General features: G+C 39.9%; 1 protein-coding gene across 6 annotated transcripts in view; it reads right to left on the reverse strand.

The window, feature by feature from the left end:
• LOC126457624 (stimulator of interferon genes protein homolog) overlaps positions 1-14,321 on the reverse strand; it is a 318,836-nt gene that overhangs the window by 144,938 nt on the left and 159,577 nt on the right. For all 6 annotated transcript variants that reach the window (XM_050094086.1, XM_050094087.1, XM_050094085.1 and 3 more), the window contains one exon: positions 5,808-5,992. In XM_050094086.1, the coding sequence (XP_049950043.1) occupies positions 5,808-5,992 (185 nt within the window). The remainder of the gene's footprint in view (positions 1-5,807; positions 5,993-14,321) is intronic.

Below are 14,321 nucleotides of genomic sequence, written 5' to 3' on the forward strand. Positions count from 1 at the left end.
TTTCTTGCAGCGAAAAATTATGTAAAATTTGAAACAAGAAAAAAATTACACAAATCAATTTCAGGTGCCTGTGTAATGAGTTTTCAGAAAAATTTGTGACAGTGTAACTGCTGTTCAAAATTAAATAATCCCTGGATTAACTCGCATGTTATCTATCGTGTAAAGGTAAATTATGGATTCTCTATGTTAACTATCCTCATTTGTGATCCTTCAGAGTTATTGTATCAATAGGGCTAAGTAATAATGTTGTAATAAAGAAGTATTTAATGGAATATTGAGGTATATAAAGTAATGAGGAATTAATGAAATTGTATAAAGTGATGAAGTTATACGAAATATATGAAATGATGAAGTTAATAATGGAGAATATGAAAGGTATAATGTGAAGTAGCAATGGTTACAGCAGTTGTTAGGCATCCAGTTTTTGTATTACTTAAGATTTGGGATTGCACTTTATCAGTTAGCAACTGTAACTAAAGATATATGTGCCAGTAAATATTAAGACATGATTATGTATGAGAGATAGACTGTCTATGTGATCTGAGGCAATGGTCTGATAATTTATATAAAAATTATGGCACTGTGGTTAAAAAAATTCCGTAATCTCATGAAAGCAATGGTAATGTTGAAGGAAAAGCCAACAAAGTTGTTCAAAAATGTGGAATGAAATACTGATTATTTAACAATTCAAAAGGTATATACTGCTGTAAATTTGTTTCCAGGATACTGATGGAGAGAAAAAAATGTAAAAAAAACCTGGCAGAAATTAACAACTGACTACAGTAACATTAACAGCAACTGAAATTTTAAAATGAAATAATGTTCTCTGAGTCTAAGACCAGTTGAGTCTCCAGTGGAGCTCCCATCCAGTTCACTTGAAATCCATAGTAATGAAATGCTAAAAATTTTCACAGGTATGTTGCAGATTTATAATACTGATTGCCAATTGTTTGTTTTCCATGTTTCTGCAAATATGGATATTGAGTAATGTGATAGCAGGCTCATAAATGACTAGAATGAACTCTCCCCAAGTACTAATAGATGCTGGGGGTCAGGCTAAGGCCATGGACTCAACGAAGTACACTGATTGTGAGTGCAATATAATCGGAGTTTGAATCTTTTTGATCTTCACAACAGACAGAGACTCTACATACAAAAGAGCACATTTCTAATATGCACGGGAACTGGATGTACATCCTCATATCTTTATCCCCCGTCTCTGTTCCACCCGTCTGTCCTCCTCTTTCCCCCTCTCTCTTATCTTGAGCCTTATTTATTGTTATTGCTTATTCAGATTCTGTAGTAGTGTTCTAATCATAAACTAATAATCCATAAATGTAACTTTCCTGTTTGCTAACAACATTGCACTATTGTAGAATATTGTGTAAAAATATGAAGTAAGTGGGTCAAGAACTTCTTTAAATTTCTGGTAATAACATTTCCCCTTTACATATCACATATTTATTTATACTTGTTTTAAAAAATAGATACATAAAAACACACACATATTCGAATGCAACATTGTGTCCAAATTTCCAAGCAATCGGTAAAGAACTTGTGGAGGTTTTCAGATTTGGAACACACAAACATTTACATTTTCATTTTTGTAGATGTAAATGTTCATTTGTACAAAACCATAGATCTCTTAAAGTTGTTCACCAAATGCTTTGAAATTCTGACACATTGCTGGATTCTAATAGATGTGTGTTTTTATATACCTACTGTGGCACCATAGGGGATATGTTGTTAGCAAAAACTTCATGTTCTTTGTTCAGATGCTTAAATCCCCGAAGTTCTACACTGATACCTTTGAAATTTTGTCACAATGTTTTTATTTATTGTGTGTGTGTGTGTGTGTGTGTGTGTGTGTGTGTGTGTGTGTGTGAGAGAGAGAGAGAGAGAGAGAGAGAGAGAGAGAGAGAGAGAGAGAGAGAGGAGAGAGGGAGAGGGAGAGAGAGAGAGAGAGAGAGAGAGAGAGAAAAGATGAACCCAAGATTTTTGCTAATTATGTATCCCTTTATACATATGGCTTTCCAGCAGGTATGCAAAAAAACACTCATGTTCAAATGCAACGTTGTGTCAAAATTTCAAAGCAATTGGTGAAAGCTTTTGGAGATTTACTAGTTTGAACAAATGAACATTTACATTTTTATTTATATTGTTTTCTTTAAGAAAAAAATTTCTTTCTAAAAATTTAAAATTATGCATGTAACCATGTATTTTAATTCATATTCTAGAAGTTTGTATTAACTTTTTTTTTGTAGAACAATGGTCAGTTTGCATTCAACATTTGCTCAATGTAATTTGTAAAAAAAATTATTTACTACAGGAATTAAACTTTTCAGCATGCTACCTGTGCAGGCACATGCTGTCTCTCTTAATATCTTTAGAATTAAGACCCAAAAACTGCTGAAAGAGGAAGCTTTTTACACTTTTAAGGAACATGGAAACTCTTCAAAAATAGTCCTTATTTACTAAATAACTCATAATAATTTTTGTTTGTACCAACTTTCTATGCTGTTTTTTGTTCCTTCTGGTATCTTTTCTTATGGGTATAATAAATTGCTAGTAACTAAATAATGTTGGCTCATGTTTTTCTATTAACCACACTGGGAATTTTATTGTATGCCCTCTATTCTTTTATTACTTAGCAAGTAACTTAGGAACATTTACTTCCATATTTAACTATTAACCATGTGGACAAATCTGACTGTATGTTATATTAGGTATGGTATTTTATTATGTGTACTGTAATCACGTGTAGTACCACAGCGCATTAAGTATCAAACAACGTGTAGGGAAGCAGCCTACTCACGCCGTAATAAATTCACATCAGTCTTTCCATTATGTGCCAGCCGAGTCCACTGTAATTAGCTCTGACGCCATGAATGTTGCGCAATACTTTAAAAATCAAGTAAATAACCTGAAATGTTTCTGGCACATCAGGAGTAATACTAAATCAATATGTGTTGAATGTCAGTTCAATAACTTTAACCATTTTCAAAATTTGGACGTTTTTCTGTAAAAATCATTGGCACAACAGAAAAGAGCTAGAGACTTAAAAATTTATATTTAGATTCCTTTTTCATAATAATTTAATAGAAACAGTACTTTGGATCTCACAAATTAAGATTTTAGTTGAAATTCAATATTTTCTGGTTTTTGTCTTAAAAATTAAGGAAGCAAGATAGATTAAGTAGGCTAATAAATAAGGCTAGGATGTTTATATTTAAGTAGAATGGAGATCCGCTATAATCATAAAGATGTGCGAAGTTTCAATTGAATAACTACATAACTATAGCGATAGCGTATCTCCAAACGGCAAGCTCAGAGCTCGTCTACTGCGTGTAGTGTAATTAAATTAATTCTCTCGCCCAAAATATTTTACTTAGCCACGTCAGACTTTTATTATGATTACTTACCTGTGTGCTGAATGCACATTTAAATTGAGAGCTTCATCGGCCATCAGCAAAAGAAGCTATGATTTATTCAATGACTTAAAGTGGTGCATTACTAGCCCAGCGGCTAGTTGGGAGAGCCGATTTGATCAGGCGTTCCCTTAGCCGTCCGCACCGCGGCTTTATATATAAGAATGCTGCATGAAGCAGGAAGGCCCCAGTTCTCTCCAGACGCAGATTAGCACACCATCTGTGCCGGGAGTCGCGTCGCGTCGGTATCATTGCTATAAACAGCCTCGGATGCCGTATTAAGTTACTCAGGATACGCGTAACCATGAAATCATTTTCAAGTGAAGTGTTAATTCTGGGATGACTTTAATTATCTATCTTCAGTTTGCGTATGTCGTATTTTCACGTGCTGCCGCGGGACAGACATTCTCCCATTATTTAGCGTGGCGTTTGATGAACATTATCATCAAATTATGGTGAGCATTCATTTAAACATTTAATTTGGACAGTTACAGTTGCATCAGCGCATTAGACTCTGAACTGCTCTGTTAGTCTGGTTGTGTGGATTCTTTTTTTTTCATCTGTGACTTTCAGAATACAGAGAACATTTTTTTTCACGATCGTTTTTGATTATGAATCCCAAACAATCTCCTAATTCCTCAGAGCTATAAGCTGTAGCTATAAGTGTATTTCTCAGGTGAAGTGGGCACTAGGAATTCTAATTACAGGCTTCATGTTTTGCTAATCACTTTCTGGTTGCCAAAATTGTAGTTAGAGAGCCAGTGTTGAGAACGGCAAAACAATAGCATAAATAATAGGAACATTTATGTAACAATTAATTCCACCCGCCGCCCCACAAACGGAAAGTCCATGTTAGAATCTCAATATTACTTTACTCGCCATAAAGATGACCCATGGAGATGCAGATGGGCACAACGAGAAAGACTGTCATCATGTAATAAGTTCTTTCATGTGAAAAGTTACTATTTGCAGTGACTAAGTAACTACAACCAATTTCATGCTGTTTGTTAGACAGAACTCATCAGTGAAAGTGTACAATTAAAATTTTCCATTCTTTCAAAAGAATCGTAGTGTATGTGCTCACTTGTGACACATGAACTGTCTAAATTATTGAATGCAATCTAATTGTCACTGTTTTACTGATGTCAATAATGTGAAGAGATTGTGACTTTTTGTGATCATCGCCTGACAAGCTTGTGACTAAACCAAATAAGAGCTGGAAGACAGATGCCAAAGAGAAAAGCAGCACTACTATTGAAATAAAATCCAAGTCAGTAACGTTACAGATTGGTTGCAGACATTTCTGTATTTCAACTGAAAGTGAATGGTTCCTGTAGTTTCACTCACCACTATTACACACAGTGCTATAGAATGACATTCAGAACATTTTTATATAAGGATCTTATGCTCAGAAGTGTGAAATAAAGTTTCTACAGCCACCACTGGGCTGTTGAAAATCCATGCACTGCTTGTATGAGAAGTTACCAGATTAGATTCTTGGTAAACAATTGGGCTGGAATTCTTGGAGATCACTGGACCACACATCTTACCATATAGTTTCAATGGTGCATGGTGTTTGAACTTTCTAGAGAACGACTTTGTCAGAATGTCCAAAGTACATTCCCATACAAGTGGGCACTAGTTTATAGTTTCAGAACTATGGTGCTCCAGTGCACTTTGATCATCGTGCCAAGGCATATCTCACAGACAACCTCAGCAGAGAGTAAATGGAAAGGGATGCCCAATCCCTTGCAATAAGCAGTCCCCAAACATCATGTCTCTCAACTTTTTCCTCTGGGGCACTATCTAAAGTCCTTGTCTACTCAACACCAGTAGGGACAGTACCTGAGCTTATCGAGCACATCTTTACAGTGCTTGATACCATTAGAGGAGAGTGTGGAATCTCACAGAGAATCAGACCAAACAAAGTCCATTGTTGTACATTATGTTACAAAGTTGATCGTTATAACACTGGACATTTACTCTTCACTAAAGAAGGCACACATTTGGTTTACAGTGTTTGTAATCTATTGTCAACAAACATTTTAAAAAACCACAGTATTCTGGTGTTTCATTCAGTCTATTGAATGCACAGTAAGTGCATAATGTTGTATAAACTTGCTTTCACAATTCGAGCTATAGCTTCTCTAATGAATAATGTTCTGAATTTTATCCTCTACAATCCCCCAAATTTTTAAAATGTCATTCTGCAGTACCCAGTAGAAAAGCAAAATACTCTCTCCATTATGTTTCAGTTTTATATGATTAGTGGTAAACATATATGTTATTATTACATACTGCTAAACCTGAAATTAATACAACTAATTTTAACCCCAGAATTTTCAATATCAGTAATACCACAAAGTAATTACAACTTACTATGGTATAAACAACACCAATGATGAAAGCTGACATTGTTTTCATGTTCATGTTCCAAACATTTCTGAACAAACGTATCTTGCTGCCACCATATCTTCCATGGATATGGTGCCTTTCTTCCCAAAGAAGACTGAATCTTATCAGCAAAAGTTGTGTAGTTACCAATCCAAAGAAACAGAATAATACTGCAAAGAGAAGAAAAGCAAGAAGTTGAGACAAAGCAGTAAATCTCATTTAAAGTATAGACATTATACATATAAGACAATTACATTTTGTTAACATATCTTTAAAAGCACACAAGATAGTATAGCAGTCAGTTCTAGCATTTTTCTGTCACTTATGTGGCTTTCTCTTTTGGAGATGATTGGTTAATGTGAAAAATGCCAAGATATATGGGGTTCAGAATCCATGTTAAACTGTAACTGGGAAAGCCAGTTCAAAGGCAGAGGCAGGCAAGTGCACACCATCCCCAATGGGAACATGCCTAGTAAAGCACGGCACAATAGAAGACATAGGTGACACGGAACTGTGTATTGGGAAGGGCAGATAGAACAGAGAAAGAGGAAAACTGTGGAGAGGATCATGTGAATTCAGGATGAGAGAAAGTAGTGACATGAGGCAGGGATGGAGAAGAGCAAGGCACAAGTACTAGTGGAGACTGGAGCCTGGAGGATTACGGGATCAAAGGATGCATTGAATGTGTGTCTATGGCTATCAGTTATAACTGTAGTTTAAAGATCACTAACACATAATCTCTAGTTGCTAATAGTGTTGATAGCAATGAAACTGACATCAGATCAAGCTTACCAGTGTCACATTCCTATCCAATGAGTTGCTGCCTCTCACTCCTAGTCAATCCCCCCCTTTCCACCAATGCTACCATTCCCTCCATGCTTCTTTTCTTCCCTCACCCATCACCTGACACAGCTTCTCACCTCAACAAGCTGCATTGGCAGCACAATGTAATCAGTCAAGACAATTCACCCAAACATGTGCATATGTGTTTGTAAATGTATACTATGTAGCTTACAGCTACAGAAGGAATCATCCAAAAGCTAACAATATTTTAAGTCTTGTTTATGTGCCTGTCAATAACTCAACCATTCAGAAGATGTTATCCTTATTCATTTCATAATTTATGTTCATTTCTGGCATTCAATCAAGCCTTCATTAGTGAATACTCATATCCACAATTCCTGTGGACATACTTATCTTCATTGACACCATTTTGTGCAGAGTTTCAGCTACATGGCCCCATTTGATGTGTGAAGTGACAATGTGGTTTGAATAACCAAGAAAAACTTTACATGATGTTTGTTTCTTCTTAATTTCCAAAACAAAAACATATAGCTGAATCATGCCAATACAGCTGTCATCAGTGTTGCCACCATAACAATATTCAAAATGGAAGTACAGTTCAAACTGAAGTACACACTGTTATGTGCTAAACTCTCCTGTTGTTATCAACCCAACCACTAGCTGTTTCAGCTTGTCACTGCACACCTTCAGCTGTGGCCACTTCCTTTATAATGGTAGCTTGTGATGATATGATTATGGTATCAGCCAATTCATACAACATAATTACTAATTGTCTAATATTCAAATTATCTTTTATATATTGTTAAATTACACTAAAGACCAATTTTACACAAAATTCAGTGCTTCAAACTAAAATTAGGGCCCTCATATATACAAACAGAAGCATTAAGTTCAATAAAATCCAAAATCAATATGATTATGAATAAATATGGGCAAGAGTAACCAAAAATGGTGAACTTAAATTAATGACAGTGTTTCTACCAACAATTAGTTCAGACACATCAGTCATAATGTCATTCAAAAACAGCCTAAACTCAATATTACAGAAATATCCTGAGCATACGGTAGTAGTAGGTGGAGCCTTTAATTGAGGACCATTTTCAGAAAAGCCAACATCTACAAAAAACAGTTTTCAGGAGACATGTTTTATTGAACTGCTTGTACAATACACATTGCTGGTTCCTTAAAAAATTATATTTTACAAATAACATTAGATATGTAATAGAACAGTGGAGAAACATTTCTATCAGTTTTCAGTTCCAAATAAAAAAATGTAAAAATTATGTTCTTTCCAAATCTGAACTCTTGCTTTATAACAGTAATTTTCGAGTTTATTTTAACCTTCTGATAAATAATAATTTAGTAAACTGACTCATTAAGGTACTAAGCTTTATTATTTCCATTGTTATGTTTATTGCAACACTCTAAGGCCTTCCCATAGAACTCTTGAGCTGCTTCTGAAGATGTATCAAAAGTTTCTTAAGTTTGTTTACATCATCAGCTTTTTTGACACATCGTTTCTAGATTTTACTACAACTGATTCATTAGTGTCCTTGAAACTATCCATGTCAGTTTTCTCCACTTCGACATTGATCGGAGAGGACGAGTATGTTGTTTTGGATTTGGAGATGGTAGTACCTTTGTTTCTTTTTTATGAATAAAGAATTCTGGCTTCAAACATTTTGAATTGTAGCTTCTTTTTCATTAACCTGTTGTCAGCGGAAATTGCACACATTCCACTCCTGGCACTGAAGCATACAGGTACAATGCTGGCTTAGAAACTCAAGATAGTGTGATGGTAAGATTATGGTTTCAAGTTTTCTCAATTCCTTTTCAACAGGGCCAAATACTCTGTCAGAGTACATAACTGTGATCTTGACTGGGAAGTAGTGAGCTACTTTGTTGAAAACTAACAATAAATGTCCACCATCAGTAGTAGATGCTCATTTTTGGCAAAATTAATTTTTTATAGATGCCAAGTTTCGAAAAATTTCACAGTTTTGAGTGAAAGATTAAATGGGAAAATAGGCAGTTTTGATATAATTCATGTACTGTAATGGATTCACCTCATTTACAAGTACTCAAATACATATACACTGAAGTGACAACAGGCATGGTATAGCAAAATGCACATATACAGATGGAGGCAGTATCATGTACACAAGATATAGAATGTCAGTGCACTGTCAGAGCTGTAATTTGTACTCAGATGATTCATGTGAAAACGTTTCGGATGAGATTACAGTCGCATGAGGGGAATTAACAGACTTTGAACGCAAAGTGGTAGTTGGAGCTAGATGCGTGGAACACTCCACTTCAGAAATTGTTAGGGAATTTAATATTCTAAGATCTACAATATAAAGAGTGTGCTGGGAGTACCAAATTTCGGGTATTAACTCTCATCATGGACAATGCAGTGGCTGACGGCCTTCACTTAATGACCATGAGCAGATGCATTTGCATGGAGTTGTTAGTGCTAACAGAACAGCAACATTACATTAAATAAATGCAGAAAACAATGTGAGATGTAATATGAATGTAAGCGATAGAACAGTGCAGTGAAATCTGATGTGAATGGGCTATGGCAGCAGGCGACTGAAGCAAATGCCTTTCGTAACAGCATGGCATTGTGTGCAGCATCTAATCTGGGCTTGTGACCATATTGGTTGGACCCTAGATAACTGGAAAACGCTGGCCTGGGCAGATGAGTCCCAATTTCAGTTGGTTAGAGCTGATGGTAGGGTTCAAGTGTTGCACAGACCCCATGAAGCCATTTCAACAAGGCATGGTGCAAGCTGGTGGTGGCTCCATAATGGTGTAGATTGTTTTTACATAGAATGAAGTGGGTCTCCTGGTCCAATCGAACCAATCATTGACCGGAAATGGTTTTGTTCGGCTACCTGGAGACCATTTGCAGCCATTCATAGACTTCACATTCAGAAACAATGATGAGATTTTCATGGATGACAATGTGCCATGTTACTGTGGAAACATTTCATAACTGTTACTAGAAAGATGGAGTTGTCATGTTCAACATACACTGCCAGGGAGTACCTCAGACCAGTCATTACACTTGGTTTTGTTTTGCTTTAGGGCACAAAAAACAACTGGCATCATATGCGCCGAAGTCAACACGAAACACAGAGAGGCATTAAATGACTATATGTCAGTCCCAATGGACATAACAGAAGACAGTTAAAAACAGACATGTGGAAAAAGCGCTAAAAAATATTCCAAAACTAAAAATTAAATGGCCTTTGCCATATTGCTTCAGCAGATAAAAAGTAAAATGCAGTCGACAACCCATATGTCATTCGCTAAAATGGTTGATAAATCAGACGGCAAACCCAAACTGGAACGTAAATTGTTAAAAAAAAGTGCATTACAGCAGGAAGTGGCAGACAGTTAAAATTCGGGCGCAATGTGTACAAAGTAGTGGGGTAGCACCCCTTAGCAAATGATGATGGCTGAAAAGCCAGTGCCCAATATGCAGCAGAGTTAAAATAACCTCCTCCCGGCAGGAAGGCCAAGAAGAGGTCATCCAAGGTGCTGGGAGAGGCTTAATAAGCCAAAGCTTATTACTGGGAAGGAAGAACCACTGGCGGTGCAAAGGGACACCACCTCCTGACAGATAGCAACACAGAGATCATCGGAGGGAATATAGGTACTCATGGGCTGAGGTCCAAGGACTGCAGCCCTGGCAGCAGCATCAGCAGCCTCGTTTCCTGGCAGGCCAACATGACCAGGGACCCACAGAAATATGACACTGGCTTCACAAAGAGTGAGCAAGTGACAATTTTCCTGGGCCCATTGCTCTAAGGGATGAGCAGAGCACAGCGAACATAGACTTTGGAAGGCACTGAGAGAGTCCGAGCAGAGGACACAATTGGAAAGGCTGTGTTGCCGTATGTACTTTGTGGCCTGATACAAGGCAAAGAGCTTGGCTGTAAACACTGAGGAGTGTGCCAGAAGCTGATATGAAAAGACATGGGTGCCAATGACAAAGGCACACCCGACCCCATAATCAGTTCGAGAGCCACCAGTGTAGACAAAGGTACTATAGCGAAGCTTCATGCAAAGGTCGTGAAACTGGAGACAATAGACTGAGGATGGAGTACTGTCCTTAGGAAGCGAATGAAGGCCAAGGTTAACATGGGCCGCTTCATGAAGGCAAGGTGGTGAAGGGTTCAAACCCACTAGGAAAGTTGCAGGTAGTGTGAAGTTCAGCCGCCGCAGCAAGTGGCGAAAGCGGACTCCAGGAGGTAACAGAGCAGAGGGACGAGCCCCATACTGACAATCAAAGAAGGAGGCATAGAAGGGGTGGTCACACATGGCAGACAAACGGCATGCATACCTGCTGAGGAGAAAGTCACAGCAGTAGGACAGTGGTTGTTCAGCGGCTTCAGCATACAGACTCTCAACTGGGATGGTGTAAAAGGCGCCTGTGGCCGAACGGATGCCATGATGGTGGATAGTTTTGAGACAGTGTAAGAGGGAAGGGCATCCAGACTCATAAACAAAGCACCCATAGTTGAGTTTCGAATGGACAAGGGACCAGTACAAATGGAGGAGGGTGGTTCGATTGGCACCCCAGGAAGTACCATTGAGAACACGCAGGAGATTGCCAGGTAAGACACATAGGAGGACCAAGAGAGTTTCCTATCAAGCATGAGCCCCAGAAATTTTGTATTTTCAATGAATGGAAGGGCAACAGGCTGAAGATGCAGAGATGGTGGGAGAAACCATTTGTGCCACCAGAAATTCATACAGACTGTTTTGTCAGAGGCAAAGCGGACGCTATTGTCAATGCTCCAGGAGTAAAGACAAGCAAGACAGTGCTGAAGTGAGACAGGTCCATGGAAAACTGCAATAGATGGCAAAATCGTCTATAAAAACAGAGCTGGAGATGCCCGGCAGGAGACAGGCATTTTATAGGGTTAGTGGTGATAGCAAAGAGGATGACGCTGAGGACAGAACCTTGAGGCACACCGTTTTCCTGGATAAAGGCATCCAACAAGGCAGAACCCAGACGTATCTTGAAAACTCTATCTTGTAAAAATGCCTGAAGGAAACAGGGCAGGAATCCCCATATGTAAAGAGTACGTAGTTTTCCAGCAGGTGTTGTAGGCCTTCTCCAAATTGAGACACATGCCTACAGTCTGGGATTTCTGCAGAAAACCATTCATGACATGGGTGGACAAAGTAACAAGATGGTAAACTGCAGAATTCTGCGCTTGAAATCCACAATGTGCATTCATTAGTAAATGTTGAGACTTGAGCCACCACACCAGCCGGGTGTGAATCATGTGTTCCATCACCTTGCAAATGCAGCTGGTAAGATAGATGGGGGAATAGCTAGAAAGAAGGTTTTGTCATTAATGGGCTTAGGTATGGGTATGACGGTGGCTTCACGCCAGCGTCCAGATGCGGTTGTACGTGTTAAGCAGAAAGTGCTTGCCCGCAAAAGAAAGGCGCTGCGACATCTGAATTTGGATGGTGTGTGGCCCTGGGGCGGAGGATTGGGATGAACTGAGAGCACAATCTAGCTCCCTCCTAGTAAAGATGGCATTGTAGCCCAAGCCCCCCCACTCGTTTCCAATGGATGAAGGCAGGGTGATAGTGGGAAGAGCTCAAAACTTCCGCAAAATGGAGGCCCAAGGTGTTGGAGATAGCAATAGTATCCATGATGATATCGTCAGCTCCTGTCAGGCTGGAAATTGGGGAATGGATCTTGGTTCCAGAGAGCCATCAGAGGTTGGCCCACACAACAGAGGAAGGTGTGGAACTGTTAAAAGAACTAGAGAATGAAATCCAGCTAGCTCTTTTGCTATCTTGAAGAACATGACAACACTTTTCACGCATCTGTTTATAATGAATGCAGCTTTCCAGTGTAGGGCGGCAGTTCAAAATGTGGAGAGCACGTCTATGTGAGCGAACTGCATCATGGCATGCCTCAGTCCACCAAGGGACTGGGACACAATGTGGTACAGAGGAAGTGCGGGGGATGGAACACTCTGCAGCAGTAAGGATAATGTTTGTGAGATATTTGACCTGGTCATTACAACTGGGGAAATCTTGTTCTTTGGAAGTCGCCAGGGAGGAGTAAAGCTGCCAGTCGGCCCTAGGAAGCTTCCATTTAGGCATGCATTCGGATGGGTTAGGGGTCAGCAAATGGATAGCACACGGGAAATAGTCGCTCGAGTAGGTGTCAGAAAGAATGGACCACTCAAAACAATGAGCAAGCTGGGCAGTGCAAAAGTATAGGTCCAAATGGGAATAGGTGTGTGAGGAGTCGGAAAGGAAAGTGGGTACTCCAGCATTAAGGCAGAAGAGGTTAAGTTGGTTAAGCAGGTCAGCCAAGAGGGCACCTCTCTGACAGGTCCTTGGAGAACCCCAAAGGAGATGATGTGCATTAAAGTCACCAAGCAGCAAAAATGGGAGAGGTAGCTGCACAATAAGTTGAGGGAGTCTGCCCTGGTGACAGCAAATGATGGAAATGATGGAGGGACACGTATAGTACAGAGGGAAAAAGTCAGGTGGGGAAGGCAAAGGTGAACTGCCACAGCTTGAAGATTGGTAGTCAGCGAGATGGGTTGACTATGAATGTCATCCTGTATGAGCAGCATGACGCCCCCATGAGAGGGAATGCCAACCTCAGGGGGAAGGTTAAAACGAATCGGTACAAAATGCGAAAGCTCAAAGCGGTTGTTAGGGTGCAATTAAATTTCCTGAAGACAGAGTACAAGGGGACGCTGTGATGCTAACAGCTGTCGTAAATCCTCTTTGTGGGACCGAAGGCTGCAAACGTCCGGAGAGTCATGATGAAGAGGAATGGGGATGTCACCTCGGTGGTTGCCGAGTGACAGCTGGGGAAAAGGCGCTACTACAGGGCACAGAAGCAGGAAGATCCTGCTCCATGGGGTCCACAGAAGCATCAGCTTGCTTGTGCGGTCGGTCTATGGAGTCCAACACTGAAATACGGTTGTTGGTGCACACCGGCGACACAGAGGCTGGCCAGGCTGAGGTATCATATGGCGACACCATCGAAGAGGATCTTCGAGGTGGTGAAGGAGAAGATCGTCTGCCTTTGGAGGACTTCTTCGAGTGTTTCTGGTTAGATGAAGACTCAGGTATTGTTTGGCTGGAGGGATGGCGGAAGTCTTCACGGGAGTACTCCTTCTGAACTTTCCAGCCTACCAGTTGTGTTGCTGGTGGTTTTGCCTCTTGGGGCAAGAGTTTGATGGCTTGTTGCACAGCTGGACGGGGGATGGCAATGCTACCTTGACACTGGGTGATTTCACAACCTCAGAGCTGAATTGGAGGTCGCATGTCTACACGGCCATGTCCTTCATGGAGTGAGGGGTAACAAGAACAGAACTTTATGTACCAGATGGGAGAACACAGAGTTTGCAACTAGCCAGTAACTTGCAAGCAATTGGATAAGGCACCTTTTCTTTTACCCGGATCTCTTGAACAGCCCACTCATCAAGATACACTGGACACTCCCGAGAGGAGGCTGCATGACCACCATTGCAGTTGATACAGTGGGGAGGAGGAGGTAGAAAATCGACCTCATGCGCATCCCTACCACAGGCAACACATTTGGCTGGGTGTCGACAAGATGTTCTAGTGTGGTTAAAATGATGACACTGGTAACAGCTCATCAGGTTCGGAATGTATTGCCAGATGATGATA

Source organism: Schistocerca serialis, chromosome 2, assembly GCF_023864345.2.
Source record: "Schistocerca serialis cubense isolate TAMUIC-IGC-003099 chromosome 2, iqSchSeri2.2, whole genome shotgun sequence".
NCBI classification, from domain to species: domain Eukaryota; kingdom Metazoa; phylum Arthropoda; class Insecta; order Orthoptera; family Acrididae; genus Schistocerca; species Schistocerca serialis.